Source organism: Dunckerocampus dactyliophorus, chromosome 12 (genome assembly GCF_027744805.1).
Source record: "Dunckerocampus dactyliophorus isolate RoL2022-P2 chromosome 12, RoL_Ddac_1.1, whole genome shotgun sequence".
Taxonomy (NCBI): Eukaryota; Metazoa; Chordata; class Actinopteri; order Syngnathiformes; family Syngnathidae; genus Dunckerocampus; species Dunckerocampus dactyliophorus.
The window spans coordinates 4,977,945-4,998,218 of NC_072830.1; the positions used below are offsets into that span (position 1 = coordinate 4,977,945).

A 20,274-nucleotide genomic window follows, 5' to 3' on the forward strand; every position below is an offset into this window, starting at 1 on the left:
ATTATTATGCCATATATTAATGAAAAAAAGAATACAGATATTATCATTACATTTGGGGAAAAATTATCTCAAATGTTGGCTATAATATCATATATATATATTATATTATTATATATATATATATCATCATATATAATATCATATATTTATCATCAATAATCTGTAGGACAATTAGTGTTCTGCAAAATTTGTGATCATGACAGGCCTAGGCATAGCTTGCGGTGCCTTCACGACTGGTTCACGGAAATTATGCTTGCCACAAATGTTCTTTGCGTACTGGCACACAGCCTGCACAGTTTACACATACTCCACACCTGTTTACCACCAGTTTACTCAGTGGCACGCAAAATTGCCTAACCTCAATAACCTTTAATAACCTCACTTTCACCCACTGACCTGCAGCCTCTCCGTTTTGACCCCGGCCCGTCTGCTTGTCCGCCGTGTGGCTGGGTTGACCCTGCTCCGCCTCGGGCCCTTTTCTTCCCACGCCGTTGTGGACGTCCAGCGTCGCAGGGCTGCTGCGGGTCTTCAGAGGCGAAGGGGGAGGACTGTCCTTCACCTGCCCTCCTCCTCCTCCTCCACCTCCCTGGCGTTCCTTCAGCTTCTTCTGCAGACGCTCGTACGTTTTGGTCGTTCTGTCGTCCCTGTGGACAAACGCCGGGCGTCCGTGTTGGGGGTGGGAATCTGCAGAGACTGATGTGGCGGAAATAGAGCGACGGCTGTGAGTTGTTGGAGGATGAACAGAGGTTGAGATTGCTGGCTCACCCTGCTCTGAGTAGATGTGAGCGGGGTGATACTGGGAGATGTACTGCGAGCTCATGTCGCCGCTGCCCGCCATGCCCGTGTACAGGTGCGGGGGCGGGGGCATCATGGCCGGGTGTGGGATGAAGGCAGGCAGGTGGGCGTGCGGCGGTGGTGGAGGATGGTGGAGAGGGGAGTGACCGCCTGGGTGGAACTCCGGTTGCTGTGGTAAAACCAGAACCCGTCGCACTCCGTTCTCTTCTATGATCTGAGGACAGATGGAGACAAGGTAAGCTAGCTTGGACATATCAACATATCACATATACTGAATGTGACTCAGCGCATTAATTCTGAGGAGAGAGGATGAAACTCATTTTGAAGATATAGTTTTGTAACCCAAACCATGCCTTGGACATCAAATGCATTTTGTGAAACCATCTGGAACAGGTGTGTCCAAAGGTTTTTCCAGCAAGGGCCACATAGTAAAGAATGAAAGGATGCACTTTGGCTATTTTGTCAAGCAATATGCTAAGAAGTTCTACATTTTGGAGAAAAAACTGAAGAATCTGAGCTTTGTGATAAAGTAAAAAGTAGGGATGTCCGATATTGGCTTTTTTGCCGACAACCAATATGCCGATATTGTCCAACTCTCAATTTCCGATATCAACCGATACCAATACCGATATGTGTAACATTACATATCAGTTTTTAGAATGTTAATTTCTCTTAATATTTTGACTTTATTCTAGTAAAATTACAGATGTAACACAGGCCGCAAATGGCCCCCGGGCCAAACTTTGAACCTCCCTGTTCTGGAAGATGAGTTGTGTCCATATCTAGCGAGTGTTAGTACTGATAAGAGTGTCCATCAGTTCAAGAGGAGACTGGACATGTACCTGTGAAATGTATCCAGGAGGCACGTAAATTGGAGGCACTGAACCATTTGGAGACATCATGGGAACCTGAGCAGGACCTGTAGAAAGAGGGAAAAGGCCAGATCAAACACTTTCCCTCGGGGCAAACGCTGGTTTCATACTAAATGTCCAAATATGTTCCAAGCATTAGTCTGCTCACACACACATTCACCGTGAAGCTCAATAACTCATTTGGAAAAAAGTACTTTATGTACAGTGTTATGGTGACGTCATGACAAAAAAAAAATCCAAAATAAAAATTGCCGCAGCAAATACGTGTCCTTTATTTATTTATGGCATGCCTGAAAGTGTAAAGACCGTAGTTTGCACATTTTTTGCTTTCCGTTTCCGCATAAAGTATGCACTTGGCATGCAATGCGTGAAATAATGTACTAAAAGACGACCAATCACAGCCCTAGCATGCACGTCAAGCTACGACAGGCACACTCGACACAGGAGCATATTCCAGGCTTAGCGCAACTCCCCACCTGAGATCCACTACCCCCCCCCCCCCCCCCCCTTTTAAAAGTCAAACCATGCAAATGTTCTTTGAATCATGTTTTTGTTTTTTACCCATTGCCATTTTTTAAATGGAAATAGACTACATGTCAGAGCACATGTGATTGTTGTTAACAACTGTTGCTAAGTGGTTGTTGCTTGTTCAGTGCAGAGTACACCGTTAATACCACTAATCCTCGGCTTTGGTTTCGTTCTGAATCACATCTCCACATTTGGTGAACCTCGACATGAGCAATACAGTATAACGGCGACAACAGCCCGGTCGTACCCGTGGAATGATGAGTTCAGCCACCTCGCACTACTGCGCATGCGTACAACACGAAACCTGTTGAATGGAGTAAATCTTCTAAATGCGCATCCCTTTTGAAAGAATCTTTCAAGTGAGTACAATGTTATCAATTAATAATGCTATATTAGTGCATTTTGTCATTTACTGTATGTTTTAGGCCAACGTTTAGTGTCAATGTGTGTTTGTTTACACTACAAGCAATTAAATGATAGCATTTACGAACTATGACGATATGATATTCACATCAATATGTGGAACATGTACTTGGTGTTCTGTCCTTAAACTTTAGTAGGGTAGCTGCTAAGCCATGGGAAATACATTCTAAATCCACACGATACAAGATGCTGAATCATCAAAGCTCAGTTCCAACTGCAAGGAAGAACACAGTGTTGCCCCATGAAATCTGTTATCTTTTCCCAAATTCCGCTTTTTCAGTTTTCATTTATTAGAATTCTGCTTTTTACCTTTTCCACTTATTTTACCAGCATAGAGCATGTGCTTTTTGGATGAGTGAATAAAATGTCCATGAATTAAATGAAAAAATCCCTACATTTACTGATGCAATACACCCTTGGCCAATTTTGCTCGGTAATTGAATTGGATGTAGCCTGGCTAACCTTTCTAATGGGATGTCAGCCTCTGCAAACGTTGCTAAAAAATCTTCAACAAACTATAATGCCCGCGCTTGTGGATAAGAAAGATGTAGTCACCGATGCAATTGCAAATTAATATAATTTTTTTATGACACCCTTATTTTGTTTCCACAAATCAGACAAGCTGTGGAAAACAATGCTCTTATTTTGAAGGCCGGAAGTGTGTTGTGTGTGTTGAGAATGTCTGTTAAAACGAGCTGGGTGCAAAAATAAATGTGGTTCTCATCTTTTTTTACTCAGAACCTGCATGACATCAGCGGGCATTGTGAAACGCTCGCTTACATTAAAGCGGAAAAACACAACACCGTGTAAACACACTCAACCAGCCCAAGTCTCACACACACAGCCGCACTAGCATGTTCTGCTAAACTAAGCTAAACCCACTAGCTTCCATTCACGCTCTGTCAGAGGAGTTTCCACCAACTTTCGCCGGTGTTTAAGGCCACCGGTTCGACATGTTTAATTCGGGTGGGGGTGGGTTCGTGTTTGTAATGAGATTCCGTCACGACTCAGCGGTCCACCAGGGAAATACTTCCCCACAGGAATGTTCCTTCTCCTCATGATGACATTTCTTTTATGTACATGCCTCTTTCCTCCAGATTCCACGTTTAACAGTAAATTGTTTTTTTATTGGGCAATTCCGTGATTCTGTTCACGTGGAAATCATACGGCCTTAACACAGGACATAACACAATGTCAGTGCTGGACCTCCACTTTCACTCATACCTCAGAGACCGACGGTATGATGGAAAAGAAATTGTGTTTTTCAAACCGTGACTTTTTTATACCGTGGCATAGTTTGAAACCGGCAACCGGCCCATGCCTGGTCCCAACCCAGCACTAGGGAGGGGAGTTTTAACGCATAAATGACACATGGCAAATACGATACACCTACCCAAGTAGGCTCTTCATTCAACTATATACTTTCATTCATCATTTTCTTTGAAATACTTGCCATGCAGAAAAAATAAAAAGGCAAGGACATTTTTTTTTCTACCCAATTCCTGGCAAATGCAAGAAGACCACTTAGCTAAAGTGCTGAGAGACGACAACGTTTCCTGTGTGGCTGTGGCTCAGCTCAGAGCAGAGACAGCTCAGCAGAACCTCCGGGCCAAGTTGCACATCAGGACGTAAACACGAGGGACCCGACTCCACGTGTCACGTAAGTGGGCAAAAAGATCCAGCACACAGTGACCCCCCGGCGGCCCGCTTGATGTGGTGTTCATGCTTTTTCCAGAGCTGGCGTACGCAGAGAGTCCCAGTTCCAAATAGGCAGCCATACTGGTCCCATGGGTCTAAAGGCTGGCCTTTGAAACCCCAGCAACCCTTTGGCTGCTGCCATCAGCCATTGAACAAACCCAGTCTAAAGATGTTAGAACGGGGTCCTTTTTCTTTTTCTTTTTTCCTGGGGAGGGGGGGTGTCATAGCTTCAGTCGTACTGAACCATACCCTCCTTAAACTAAGCTCTATCCTTGTATTTTATCCCAAGGATGAGCTAAACATGTCCAACATCTTAAGAATGCTAAGCTGGAAAAAGATGCCAAGTTGGCCTCGACCAACCCAATCCTCAATGCTTGACACTCATGTGGCTTCTTGCTATAAGAATGCTTTAGTCATCTAATATTAACTTTAAGCTGACAAACAAGACAAGAGTGTGCTGCTCTGGCATATGGTGACACGGGTCCAGAGTTCACAGCACAGATGTGTGTAAGCTTGCAAAGCTTACACAATGTCTAACTTTGTAATAGTGTGCATGTCAACTCACCACACTCATCCACTCAAGTGGTCTACTGACCAGCTGCTACAACACTCTCCATTTCCTTAGAAAGCCAAATCCCAGTTTTCCAAATGTTGGCAAACAATTTAACCTCGGTTTTCGTACACAGCCTTGGTTATCATATAATATTGCACGTCACAAACTAGCCCGTTTGCTCTGTATTGTATCATTCCGCAGAATTGAGGGCCCAAACAATGCAGCCTACGCGGTGGTTTCCTTTTCCCCGTTTCCAGAGTAAAATATTTGCTTTTTCCCCTCTGTGTTTGAGAATGCCTGGAAAAGGGTTGAATGCCATCTTCGGGTCGAGGATGATATTCTGGCCCAAGTGGAAGAGTTTAAGTACCTCGGGGTCTTGTTCACGAGTGAGGGAAGGATGGAACGTGAGATGGACAGGTGGATTGGTACAGCGCCTGCAGTGACACGGACTCTGCATCTGTCCATTGTGGTGAAGAAGGAGTTGAGGCAAAGCTCTCAATTTAGCGGCTGATCTACGTTCCTACACTCGCCTGTGGTCATGAGTTTTGGGTAGTGACCAAAAGGACAAGATCGCAGGTACAAGCAGACAAAATGAGTTTTCTCTGTGGGGTCCTTAGAGAAGCACTGTCATCCAGGAGAAGGTGAGCAGGAGGCCAAAAGGCATAGAAAAATTATAGAAATTATACATGACATAACTCCCCTCTAACCCAATATAGCGTTGTGTCTCTTGTGTCTTGCTGTAAATGTGTTCCAGTGCTGCAGGACAGGAAGTGAGGTCAGGGGTTCAGAGTTGAGTTTTAGTTTGGAGTTGATTATGGTTGCAAAAGTAGACCGTGTTAGGGATTATTGTGCCTGTTGTGAGAGCATTCAAACTTGCAATAAACGCCTGTTGTTCCACCCATCAAGTATGGTGCTTGTGTGTCTCACCCACGATTACAGTAATATGACTGACACCTAGTGACCAGTGTAGAATACTACATATCATCACAATGTCTTTGAATGTGTCTTCTGAATGCCTTATATTTGTATTTGACAGAATTTTGCAATTTTTATGCTTGAAAACACTTAATTTGGGAAAAATACGTAAATTGCTTAAATACACATATTTTTGACTAATAATAGGCCATATTCAAGCACAAAACAGCATGGTTTATTTATATATTTTTGGCAAACCGTGATAAAATGAAGCCGCAAAATTTTAAGCATGAAGTGGCGAGGGATTAGTTTATTTTTAATTTAGATTCTTGTGTTTTCATATAAAATATCAATACTCTTATCTAACAGAGCTGCTGGGTTTACTTGGCACTGGAAACAGGAAATGTCCTTTAATGCTGCTTATCGATAATGAAGACGCTAACAACACTACGACACGTCATCATAAACAAAGAGAGCCAAAGGGGTAATTTTACAGAAATTACCCCTTTGGCTCTCAAATTTGAAGTTGGCCATGATCTATATCTCCATGTCAACTTAACTTCTTCGTAATAAGAACATCTGACGGCTAAAATGCTCGCTGTCAGTTGGCCTGCAGGCACAGTGTGGAGCGTGTCTTTACACTCTGTAGGCAGTAGTTACACTTTCCTAGCTAAGAAGTGCAATTTGACAAGACAGACAGCCTTTTGGTAGTAAACCTGAAGGGGGGCAGCTTGGAAGCCCCTCGCAGAGCGCTAAGCCTGCTGAGAAAAATGACTCACCGCCAAAGAACACAGGGGGGATTGTGAGTAGCAAAATCTCCAAAAAGAGAACCTGGGAGAGCGCAGCCTGAACGAAAGCGGTCACACTGACTCAACCTCTCATTGATTTCACATTACAAAACCACCCGACTGGGAATTTGCGGTGTGCTCCATTTAAAAAAAAATGTTGTCTAATGAATGACTGCTCTGCACCTGCCTGACGACTTTTCATGATGATGTAGTATGAATGACATTGGCATCCTTTATGACTTTGCTTTGGCTTCAGGAGGAGGACAGGACTCCTTTAAAAGGTGGCAACACATCTTTGTGCCAGGCGAGCAGGGTGGAGCATGGGCGGGAGGGGAAGTGGGGGAGGTACTCGTTTGCATCAGTCTGACGCACAAATTCTGACAGAGATCAGATAGAAAGGACCACATAGCCCCTCCTCCCCTCCTCCTAAATCAACTGGAACATTGGCTGCGCTAACGTGGCCGTCGAGTGCCAGGCTTCCGAGGGGAAAAACACCGGTAGTCCTCCACGACGCTTCAGACTGACACCGAGCAGAGGAGAGCGGCGACCGCCACGAGACCGTCAACCTTGTGTCATCCTGTTCGAAAACTCACCTCTACCTGTCCCTGTGCGTTTGACAACGAATCAATGGAGCCTTGACAAAAGTCAAAATATTTAGAGAAAACTGTGCTAGGGAGCTATCTACACAGAAACGTTTTCAGGTCAAAATGGCAAATTATTTTATGGTTTCAGCCTCTCATTCACACAGAAACAACGCTCTGGGTGCACGGAAACTGTATTTTTTTTTAAACGACTTGTGTCGTGTGAAAAGTGTGAAAATCTGAAAACGCTGGCTTGTCGTTTTCGTGTAGCTAGCTGACACCGCTGTTTTACGAAAACGATGATGTCACCGACGCGACACCACCCTGTCGCCGTCACGTGACCAGAAGTGAGCTTTGACGATTCGGTTATTAACATTCTACCAACATGACTCACCCCAGTCTTAATACAACAAAATGGCTCGAAGAAGTAATTCCACTTCGAAGTCTAGATGAGCCTTGGAAAGCAGAAGATGACAGACTTGTCTACATGCGTTCTTTCTCCTATGGTTTGGTGTGTCACGTGGTTCCAGCTGCATGTCAGTTGACAGCACCACACGTAGGTGTACCTTGTGTATTACATCCTTTTCACTTCATCCTTTTCCGTTCCGTCTGGGGAATGCAACTATTTGCCAATTAGTGCAGCAGAAAAAGTAGAAAAATACTTTAATTTGTGATACAAGCATGAAATTTGGTGCAAGTGTTCTGGGTGTCCATGGAAAAACTACGAAAAAAGCCACGATGGTCATCAGTTGTTCGGATTTGTGCCACTTTGAGCACACCATTGTGCAAAAAACATCATGATACATAGTTGGAATTATGTGTTTTTTGGGGAAAAAGTTAACTGGACATATGAATACATTTCCTGATACTATATTCACCATTTCTGAACAACCACTGTCCCGCACTGGCACACCTTGTCAAGTTCAGCGCGGCTGTCTAACGATCTTATTTTCTACCAACTAACTGGTATGGGGATAATAACAGCATTTAGGATACTAAACTTAAACACTGGGACTAGACCTAGTCTTCTATTCTACACAAAGTAAAGCTGGGTACAGCATTAGAAGATTAGCTGACACTGAACCCCATGCTGAGTTACACAGCAGTGAAGTCACCAGTGTGCCCTGGTTGTGCACTGACATTTGCCGTTTCAAAAAGTATATGTGAATATTAGGGATGCCCCGGCAGATGGGCCGCCTATTAGTATCGGGCGATTTCCGTCCAAAACACATGCATATGCCAATAAATGCCTTTCAAACCAGATTACAAAAACCGATCGCCATGCGGCGGCAACATGTCATGACATGAATATGCACGTGTGCTGTGACACGGAGGGTTGACAACACCCGTACTGAGCTGGCAGGTGCACTTTGTCACGTATTGTCACGAGAATAACCTCCAATGGTTTCAGTTTGACAGCTTGACACAGGCCACGCCAGTCGATGCCAGTGTTTGATCACTCCCTTGTCAACCCTATTGGTGTTCGACTTCTCTTGCATCTTTCTATACACAATTTGCCTCGCTGTCTGTACCAAACTAGCCATCTAGCTAGCTACAATTATCCACCTGGCTCCAAATGTGACTTTTTACCACGGTGACATTTTGTTTTTAAATGCACTCATCATAAATAAATGGAAACATGTACAGTTGATCCATGTCATCAGTATCGGCCGATCTCACTCATGGAAGATCGGTATTGGAAACGGCAGCATAAAACCCTGATCGGAGCGTCCCTATAGTAAAAAACATATATATAATTACACATGTATTAAACCACCACCGAAATTGTGCATAGACAAAGCCTGAAGGTTTCTGACAGTCATTCCAAGAAAAACTATTACATTAAAAAACAGACAATTTTTTCTGTGCCTACTGAATCCTGAAACACAATGTTTAGGGTTTGTGGGAGCCATATTGGACGCTAGGGGTGTAAACGGTACACAAAAATGTAATTTCGGTTCGGTTCAGTTTCTTGAAGTGCTCAGTTTGGTTAATTTTCGGTACAAAAAAAGCAGACAAAATGACTTACAATGCTTTTATTTTAAAAACAGTGCAAACAGAACTTTTGTCAAAAATAAATAAAAGCGACAATTTGGGTGATATTTCTTACAATAACTTATAATGCTTTTATTTTAAAAACAGTGCAAACAGAACTTTTTTAAAAAATAAATAAAAGCGACAATTTGGGTGATATTTCAAATAAATTAGACTGAGGTTTTTTTTAATAGAATAATAATAAAATAAACTGTTGTATTTAAACAATTGTTTAAACATTGTGGCGAAATGTAATGACAGTTACAGTTAAATAGCTCTCTGTTGCATGTGAAGTCCAACCATCGGTCGTAAGTGAAATGGCGGACAAATGTGATAGCTCGTTGACGACATCACTTTGACCTTCTTCATAAAGTGCTGGTATAACTTTCTGGCTAAAGTGAGGATGTGATGGTATTTCGTAGCGAGGTTCATTTTAATGCCTGATACAACTAAAAGGTACATTTGTTTGGACAAATATAATGATGATAACAAATATAGCTCATAAGAGTTGAATTTAAGAGCTAATATCTAGCAACTTCCATGGTTTTGTTGATAATAACCAAAATCACTTAACTTCTTACATGAATAGCTATAGCATTGTAATAAATGTAACTCTTATGAGCTATTTTGAGCTATAAAAAAAAAAAAAAAAAAAATCTCAGGAGCGTGTGGACGAGGCATAAAAGCCTTCAATTCCATGCATGGGGAGGGGAGGGCAAAAGCCCTATGGAGTGTGAAGAGGGCTGAGTGATTTCACAAATGCAACGCGATGAAGCCATAAAGTTGCAACGAGCTTAATTATTAAATCACGGCTAATGAATTGCAGTCATAAAAAATGTACAAAAATAAATAAATACATTTAAAAAAAAAGAGGAGACGGAACGCAGACAAATGAACTGACAGAGGTTAACAATTGCAAACTGTGTGAGACTGTCCATACAATAGAAGCACTAATCATAAGCTTCCACTTCCTAGTTGACTTTTAATCAAGTCAGACATGTAAAGCCGAGGCACGACACGCGCTCCATCATTTAAGAGGCCATGAAATAGGGATGGGCATGAGCCAATCTATATCCGATTCACGTATGAAACATTTCCAAAATCACTGGCACAGATTTACAATCCATGAGCAAACATCCGTGCTTTCGCTGTGTTGGCACTACAAGATGATCAGCAAGCGTCTCCTAAAAACCGCAAAGTGCTCCTGTTATATAGACAATCCTTGACTAGGTTTTTGCAGTAGATCCTTAAAAACAGTAGTGCTCCTGTCATGGAAGACCTTTGAGGGCTTTTTTTTGTAGCAGGTCATTCAAAACATGAAAGCACTCTGTTGCATAGAGGATCTTTGACTTTAGTTAGTTTTAGTTTCTGTGTTACTGTATGTGCAAGTCTGACACCTGGTCCTGAGCTTTGTGAAACACACCACTTTATCGGTTTTGTGTTCAAGGTTCTAAAAGCCCCTAAAAGCCGCTTAGGTGCTTGTGGCATTTGCCCGAATTCCATATATTTGAAATCTGCAAGGCCCGTGCGGCCCCAGGCATGAATGACGTTAACAGACAAGCAGTAACCTTCATGCACTGCTGCTCTCAGCCAGACACAGGCAAAATGAGGAGCGCCATCGCCGCTGGGACCAGGCTTCTTCTTTGTCTTTCCTCTTAAATAATAAATGACCTGGCTTCACTCGGGACACTGAGGCTCCGCTCTAAATGCACTGTCACCTGAAGCAAGAAGCTCACCCCATGCATTTGCCATGTTTACAAGACAACACATGCACAAACACAAAGCAGGCGCTCCTTGTGGACTAGACTTAAAAAGGGAAAAGGTGGTTGCTGGCATGGATACAGACAGCAGTGGGAGAATGAGTCACACGCTCAGCCATCCTAGGAGCCACTCACAGTGGAAGCTGTGAATGAACGCCGAGTGTGTCGCCTTGGAGCTGGGTGAGGAGGGGAGGTAGCCAGCATAAAAATAACGTACTAATGCAGCTAATGTGATGTTTGCAGGCCAATTACGTGAACTGTGTGTGACGAGCTCCGCTCAGGAGAAGAAGCTACTATTGGTGGGCAAACATGCGAGCATGTCACATCTTAATGGCCGTGGTCCTGACAGCCCATGCCATTTTTATGTGCGGCACACTCCCAATCCAAATGTTCCCAACACCAGAATGAGATGCCTGTGTTATGCTGTATGACTGGGCTTTTTGCAGTAGACATGTGGTGTCCAAAGTGCGGCCACGGGGCCATTTGCAGCCTTCAGTTTTTGGGTTTTTTTTCTCTTTTTTTTGTTGTTGCAATTCTAAAAATAGTTACAGTAACCCTCGTTTATGGCAGTTAATCGGTTCCAGACGCTTGTGTACTTATTTCTAAATGAAATATTTTCATAGCTAGAGCATAGAAAACCTGTTTACCACCTTCTAAATGATGAAAGACATGTCGGATGATTACTTATCTATTTATCGGTGCTCATGTGAAACTTGATGAAAATGTGACCATGCAAAATACACATTTAACATTAACCAAATAATTATGCTCAACATTTCAAGCTTTATGTTTTGTAAGTTTATGTTTTGTAAGTGTAAGAGCATGGGGTACATGGCTTCAGATCAAATGTCTGAGGGGGTGCCACTGTAAAAAGTTTGGGAACCACTGCTATAAAATAGTACGGCCGTTGAAATAAATACATTGGGACAGTCAGAAATAAATTGAGCGCTACCTTGGCCCTCACTCATTAACACATTGCAACAGGACTGTCTGGGAATGTAGCTTGTCCTTCCAACTCCGGATAGAAACTTATGTTGCTATATTTAGCGAGTATTCAGACCCTTCTAGATTCTCTTTTTCAAAAAAGCGTCGAGCAACAAATGAAGCACCTTTTCTGCTCTCAATGAACACTTTTGGAGTCTAACATGACAGCACATATTGCTCTTAACGAGCACCAGAAGAAAGCTAATTTATATTTCTACCAGGGGTGTCACAAGAGCTTGTGCTACAAAATCTTGCAAGATTAAAACATTAGAAGATTTCTCGTTCAGATTTCTCGTGGGCACTCGGACTTGGATGATAATAAATAATCACATAATAAATGAAAATGAACTTGCTAATTTTGCTGGCCTCTATATATTGCCAGGCACATGCGTGTCTGTTTTCCTTGTCGCTTGCCTCCTTAACAAGTAGGAAGAGGAGTCAATCTGTGCATTGGTTTCAGCACCTTGGCGCGTTTCTTCCGTAGAACAGTATCTTTATCTCGGTACGTGTAGGCGGGGCTGGTAGCACACACAAAAAGTGCAGAAGTGTAGCCTCGTGAGGAGCAATGCAAGGTAGCGGAAATTAAATTAGTAGACACCTATACCTGTATAGTCATTTTTTAATACTTTTTACATTGTACTTTTCTTAATGTTAACATCTCGTCCTGTACCATTCTCATAGACCCAATCTCGTGTATCGTCTCATTTCGTTAACAGAGTGTCCTGTGACACCCCTAATAACTACACATTTTAGTTTTCATGTTTTTTGCTCACTTTTTGTCTCCCCCAGCATACATAGTACTCACATGCACATGCGTCATGGCCAATTATTCAAATTAAATGATAAAGCCGTCTACTTCCCAGCCCCGGAACCCACCACGAAGAGACTGCAGTCCTGTGGGAAACACTCATTTGATATTCTATACTGCAACTGTGTGGGATAAATCTAGTTTATCTTATCTTCTTCTAGTCTATAGTCTGTTTTTGTGCATTTTTAATCGTTAGGAGGGTTGAGGATCTTTAACCAACAAAACAAAATCATAGTTTGGAGTAATTGTGCAGCAAGAGCAGGTGCTCTCAGTGGCTTACATTGACTCAAATGGATGGGAGTTAATTGACAAGCGGCTAAGTCTCATAAATATGCAAAACAGAACCCTGCACAATGGTGCCAGAAATGCCAAGGCCTGGGTGATGCTGGCTTTGCAAGTTTGGGGTTGGCTGTGCTTGCGTAGCTCAAAACGGATGGCAAAAAATACACCTGCAACCAGAGTGGAAGCTAGATTCAGATTCACTGGAGGCTGGGTGTCTTCAAAGAGCAACAAATATCTTGATAAAAAGGCTTGGGTGTCCATCAATAGACTGTATCAGGATACTGCACGGATGGATGCTCCCTTTCAGCCACAAGGGGACAGCTTAAGGCCCCTCTGACAGAAAACAGACATCTGCAATGCCATCATGGAGGATATGATGTGTCTCACAGCTTTGGCAACAGACGACACACACAAGGGTTGGTTGACCAAGTAGCTAACAGAGTGGGAAGGACGGAAGACGCTGAATCAGATATATCAACACATTATTCAGATACTCCATGAGCATGCATGCACGCCAGCATAGAACCAGCCATGAACCTAGCACGCATGTATGAACCAAAACACGCCTTTAGTACGTTAAAAGTTAGCATGCAGTCTGAAAGCAGCATGTGAAGGAAGATCAGTATTTGGTTGAACGTTCCAATATAGTGCATTTGGAAGTGTGTTAGCTTTGATGCTGGAATTGAGATGGTTTAAAAATGCTTTTAGTAAATCCTACTGGGAACACAATGTCGTGTGTGTGTGTGTGTGTGTGTGTGTGTGTGTGTGTATATAGCTTTAATGCTAATCAGTAGGGGTGTCACGAGACACTCAGTTCACGAGACAAGCCCATGCACAAGATTGTGTCTAGGAGAACGAGTAGAGAGATTTTAACATTACTTTTAAGGAAAGAATAATTTAAACATTTAAAAATACGCATTAAAAAAATGTATTGCAATCTACTAATTTAATTTCTGCTACGTTAACTTGCTTCTCATCAGGCTACACTCATCTGCTGTGTGTGTATGCTTGCGGCCCTGTCCCCACCCACAGAGACAAAGTCAGGTGGGAGAGCTCCAGGCTGCATCTTAAGATGTGTAGTGAAGCCTATCGGTTCGCAGCCGAGTGTGAAGCGGCTGGGATGAGAATCAGCACCTCCAAGTCTGAGTGCCATCTCTGGGTCGGGGATGAGACCCTGTCCCAAGTGGAAGAGTTTAAGTACCTGGGGGAAGGATGGAACTCTAAGATCGACAGGCAGATTGGTGCGGCATCTGCAGTGATGCGGACTCTGCATCAGTCCGTTATAGTGAAGAGGGAGCTGAGCCAGAAGGCAAAGCTCTCAATTTACTGCTTGATCTACGTTCCTACCCTCAACTATGGTCATGAACTTTGGGTAGTGACCGAAAGGACAAGATCGTGGGTACAAACGGCCGCAAAGAGTTTTTCTCTGTAGGGTGGTTGGGTTCTCCCTTAGAGATAAGTGAGAAGCACTGTCATCCGGGAGAAACTCGGGAGTAGAAGCGCTGCTCCTACGCATTGATCAGGATGCCTCCCGGACACCTCCCTGGGGAGGTGTTCAGGGCATGTCCAACCGGTAGGAGGCCTCGGAGAAGACCCAGGACATGTTGGCAAGACTATGTCTCTCAACTGGCATGGGAACGCCGTGGGATCTGCCGGGAGGAGCTCGACAAAGTACCTAGCTGGGGAGAGGGAAGTCTGGGCTTCCCTGCTTAGGCTGCTTCCCCCGCGATCCGATCTCGGATAAGTGGAAGACTGGAAGATAGATGGATGGATGGATGGTATATCTGTAATGTTTGCTAGCAAACACTAACTGGACGTACTATATCAAGTGTGTGTATAATGAACGCTACATAGCTATTTTGACTGACTTATTACTCATGTACACAACTATTGAGGAAGTATGTGTAATTATCTTTAATGGCATATTGGAATGAACAGTGAATTATTAGTGTATGATATCAACTACTTTGATTACCTTTCAAACTGTGAATGGGAAATACCAATCATTAGTATTTAGTATCGCCTGAAGTCAGCCAGCATACCCCGTGACCCCAATGAGGATAAGCGGCATAGAAAATGGATGGATGGATGGATGGATGTATAGTATTTAGCATAGAACTTCCTAGGTTTATCTGTTAGATTTAATTCATATATGTTTTACAGTAAGACGTAAATCATTTTGATTTGTAATATACGTGCACAATGTACATAAATACTCATACAGTCAAACTTGTCTATAGCGGCCACTAGAGGGAGTCTGCAAACGTGGCCGCTATAGACAGGTGGCGTCTATAGACAGGTTGGCGTCCAGTTTGAATGTTGACCAGTAGAGGAAAAAAAGGGAAAATAATAATAATAATAATGTTGACCAGTAGAGGGCACTGTGGACTGCTGATAAAAGTTGTACAGCACTACTAGGCTTGTTTTTATCATGGTTCATGGTTTTAATCCTGAACATGCATGAGTCAAACAGTAGCACATCACATAGTACAATTCACAATTTTCCATGTCCAAAAAGGAGTAGTAAGAAGCAAAGCTTATTTAATCCTACCCCTCATCAGTTTCACATCAGTTGCAATACATTTATTCACCTCTTGTTCTTCCAAGTGTACTTTGTAGGTCTACATGACAATGTAGTGCAATCATAGTCAAGGTTTTTACTTACTAAAAGGAAGCTAGAGGCTTAATAATAACTGATAACTGATAAAATACTTCAGTTAAGTACAACCGAACTCAGTTTTGCTCCCGCTGCCGCATGCATGCTAGCATATGTTTTTTTTTTTTTAAATTGTAGCGTCGCTGGGAGCACGTCCTGTTCCCAGCCTACTTTGCGGTAATGTTTTGGTGCAAATGCTCTTAAAGTTACATGTTTGACCAGGAAATAGCAAGCTCAAAAGAAGACGGCTTTTTTATGTGGAACAACTGACAGTTTGTGTGGATCTTGTGAATGATTGTGACTGAGCTAGGACTCAGTAATTAAAGTCTACACACAACGCCTTCATTGATTGAAAAACAAAACTTTTTCGTGCATGAAGCTTCTACTTGAGTTGGTAATTTGGCTGCTATATGCAGGTCAGATATTGACCAAGGGAGACAAAATGGGTGGCTGCTGGCCGCGTTGGACAGGTGACTGCTATACACAGGGTCTACAACATGTAAATTTGCTGGGGGGATTTTTCAGTGGCTGCTATAGGCAGGTGACCCTTCTATAAAGGTGGCCGCTAAGACAGGTTTGACAGTATTTATAAATATACTAAATAGATATAATCTCTATGTTTATAGCAGGAGGTAGATCTTTGGGACATGGTCATAGTGAAAGTAGTTCGCAGGCTGCAAAAGTGTGAGCACCCCTTGTGCTGCTACTGTATATTGATACATGTATTAACATAATGACCACATTTAGTTTAAAATAAAATATCAACTCAAATCTGAAATATCAATATAAAAATGTTTCACTACGCCTTATTTTGAAAAACGTACATCTGAATCGCCTGTCTGTCCTGTTGGCACTCAACAAATGAAAGGAAGTTAAAGACCAAGTGAAAGGTATTTAAAGGTAATGAATGCATTTCTTGTTCAAGCCTGTGAAAACGACCCCCGTGTTGACATTATTACCCACAGTAAATATAAAAAAAAATTAATTTGCTGCCACACTAGCAGCGGCATGACACAGGCGGCAGTGCGCCACCCATGCAACCCACCACTAGAGCTTCAAAAAATCCCAGGTAAAACCCTGGAGATGATATATTTTTGCCACATTCGGTGTTCATAAACGGGCTGTAGGGACACATATTATATTACTAAGGGTGCATAGATTACAATTTTCTGGCCAATCACTGACATTTAAAGAGTCTGACCTGCCGATTCCGATTTTTTTTAAATAACTGACAGCATACACTTTCAATGTTCCAATCTTATTTTGTTGAAAAATACTGAACAATACCCACTCGCAAATAGAAAAGTTTAGGAAATTGCTGTCCAAACTACTAAATGTTATCAGTTACTTTAGTCTTTCATGTTGCCATTTTAAAAAGCAAACCACAAGTAAACAGGATGTGGCACGCATCACTCTTACTTTGAAGGACAGAAGTGTCTTGTGTGTGTTGAGAAGGTCTCTTGACTGTTGCTAAAGAGACGAGCTGTGAACATAAATAAACATGCCTCCTGCAGCTTTGCTCTAGACCTTTGTGGAGGTACATAAGATCGGTTTCATACATAAGAATCGGCTGATTGCAGACACCCCAAAATTCAGGAAATCGGCACCGATCGATGGGTGCATGCTGCATATTACTATTAGAACTTTATTAAAAAGGCACTTTGTCATAAATGGAGACCCTTTAAGTCACAATTATTTTGAGACCATTTTTTTCATGAATGTAATGATAATATATGGCATAATAATGCAAGTACACTATATCAAAAGCAATACACTTTAATTTCTGAAGTAATTGGAGTGTCCACAGCAGGGGTGCTAACACTTTTTCAGCCTGCAAACTACTTAAAATACCTAAGCCCCAAAGATCTACCTCCTACTGTAAATATAGAAAATATCTACTTACTGTCATAATAAATATGAGTATTTATGTACATTGTACATGTACAGACCTGATCAAAATCTTAAAAATTTTTTGCACATACAATTCTGTGTGGAATACGCTGTTTACGTTTAATGAGGTGTAATGTTTTGTGGGAGTTTGGTCAAAGTACATATTTTGGATGCAGCAAAATGTGTTTGGTGCACAATGAAGTGTTGTTCTTGGGGAATCACGGCAGTTGAACTGTTAAGTTCCAGCGCTTTGTATTATTTATTTATACTGTCTTTGTCACAAACTTTTTTGTCACAAAATGACGATGCGCAAACGGGCCGAAATTGACATCAGACGGTGTTTTATACACAACAGGCACTAGGAGAGTATTCCACACTGTTTGCTTTGTTTATTCAATATGTTTGCAGTATATTTTCACATGGCTATGGCTTCAAATTACTGTAGTCTTTGCCGTCGTGACTCTGCAAAGTCACTGCACAGCTGCACGGTCGCTAGTACGCCTATGAATACTTTTATTGGCTTGTAGCCCTTTCAGGACAATCACCCATTAGCGTTTGCTTGCTTGTTACTCCTCACCACACTCACTTGCAGCACTCTCTGTACACTCGCAAGCACCAACAAACACGCATGCACATGTCAGTCAAGTTATCGCGGCCGGCAAAATTATCAAGTTCATGTTTATTTATCATGTAGTTAATCGAGTTAGGGATTATCATGACAGGCCTAGCTGTGAGGCATTTTAGTTGGCTTAGTTATTTTTCCGCATGTACTCAATGATCCCAAATGGGAGGAGGAGACAAAGTGAACTACAAGCGATGCAATGCTTTCTTGTCATAGTAACATTTCCCAAGAGCCCTTTTAAACATCACTTTGTCTGTCCATGAAGCAGACTGTCAAACACTAATATGCAGCTACTTCCCACATGCATCAGCTAAAAATAACCCCCCCCAATAAAAACGTGTGAAAGTGAGTAATCTGGTCTTGTCAGTGCGCTGTTCAAAGTGCAGTTGAAGGTAAACGCATACATGTGGACGGTCACCAACACTGAGATTGTCTGTTGTTGGGCATCTGTGCAGATTCTCAGGCAACTGGACTCTTCTTGTTTGCTGAAGAATTTGCACCTTTCATCAGAAAGGCTCCTTCAGTTCTAAAATTTTAAGTGTGGAGTCTCCCTGTTTATGTCCCTGGTGGGTGTGTCCCACCAGGGAAATAATCCAATGAGGTTCATTTGGTCTACCATTAATACGTTCTAAACCGTTTTTACAGACCAGAGCTAGTTTTTCATACCTGACAGTTTTTTAAATTAAAGTCATAAGATATTTTTCATGGCATGTGTTGGCAGGTAAGTTCCGCATGGCAGACTGTTTTTTTTTGGCTTTGGCACGCCTACACAGTGTGAAGGAAAGTGGGAGGAGGACGCTACTCAAGACATTAGGGCAAGACACTACGCTGCACGCAGGGATCACTGCAGCAATAGTACGCGCCACGGGTGATCGCCGTTGAAAGGCATTTATCGGCATATGCAGATGACATGATTTTTAACGGAAATCAGTCGATGCTGATCAGTGGCCAATCGATCGGAGAATCACTACTAGTTTTAGTAAAGCACCTCGCGGCAATTCCCTACCACTCCTGACGCCGACATCCACCCACATACTACTCGGAACAGACGTCGCAGCAAGTCCTCCATGAACTGCCAAAGCCACAATTCTTGCCCTCTTTCTTCTTAATATCATATGTGGAATCATTTAGTTAAAAAAATAGTGACGCCCATTGCACAAAATCCTTGAAATTACCACAAACACGGTAAAGGGAACACACACAGCAGCAATCTTTACTTCTGTAAACATATGGAAATGCGTGCGTCGTCATACTGTTGCACATGCACGTCACGTCCAGGACACCTTGGTTTCATATTAACAAGTCACATTTTTTTGGTCATGTGAACGACCACATCAAAAACTGGATTTTAACAAAAAAATCTGAATTGGGCATCATACCCTGCAGTGTGAACATAGCCTAGCGGTCGGCCCTATCCAGAATTTGTACATTGTCCTCAGACATGTACTTTCTTTTTGAGCTGTCTGTGGGCCTGAAGAAACTGCTCTCCTATGGTGTGTCATGCGTTTGTATAAGGTTTGTTTTGGTCTCTCCAATGTAGAGGTCATGGCACTGTTACGCAGGACAGTCATTCACAACAACAAAACACCCTATTCCGACCACCCCAGGGGACACACCTTAAAATTTTACAACTGAAGAAGCCTTTTAGATGAAAGGAAAGGTCTTCTACAAACACGAAGAGCCCTGTTGTTCGGAGGACTCAACAAAACAAACAATAAACACAGGCATGCACACACCATCTCTCTCTCTCTCTCTCTCACACACACACACACACACGCACACACAAACACACACACTCTTCATTCTGTTTTACTGTGACGCAAGCGGTGAGTCATCCTTCTATTCGCGTCACGGAGACGAGTGCACCCTGTGACAGGCCAGTTAGTAGCAGCCACACTGATCTATGTGCCACCTCTCCAGCTCGTTTCTCCTCTGACGGAGGGCGTGTGTATGCTCAGCCCCTATTAGTGAGCTTTATGCGACTAGTAATGGGTGGCCAGTGCAGAAGCAGTGCACTCAGGCGTGGAGTAGGAAGGATAGCCACTGAGAGTGCAGACGGATTGTTGTCCTGCTTCTGCGGCATCA

At 42.6% G+C, this 20,274-nt stretch overlaps 1 protein-coding gene across 4 annotated transcripts in view; it reads right to left on the reverse strand.

The window, feature by feature from the left end:
* The window catches only part of fndc3a (fibronectin type III domain containing 3A), a 77,405-nt gene that overhangs the window by 33,511 nt on the left and 23,620 nt on the right, over nt 1-20,274 (reverse strand). For all 4 annotated transcript variants that reach the window (XM_054794630.1, XM_054794633.1, XM_054794631.1 and 1 more), the window contains 3 exons: nt 1,638-1,714; nt 766-1,009; nt 397-693 (listed from right to left, as the gene is read on the reverse strand). In XM_054794630.1, the coding sequence (XP_054650605.1) occupies nt 397-693; nt 766-1,009; nt 1,638-1,714 (618 nt within the window). The remainder of the gene's footprint in view (nt 1-396; nt 694-765; nt 1,010-1,637; nt 1,715-20,274) is intronic.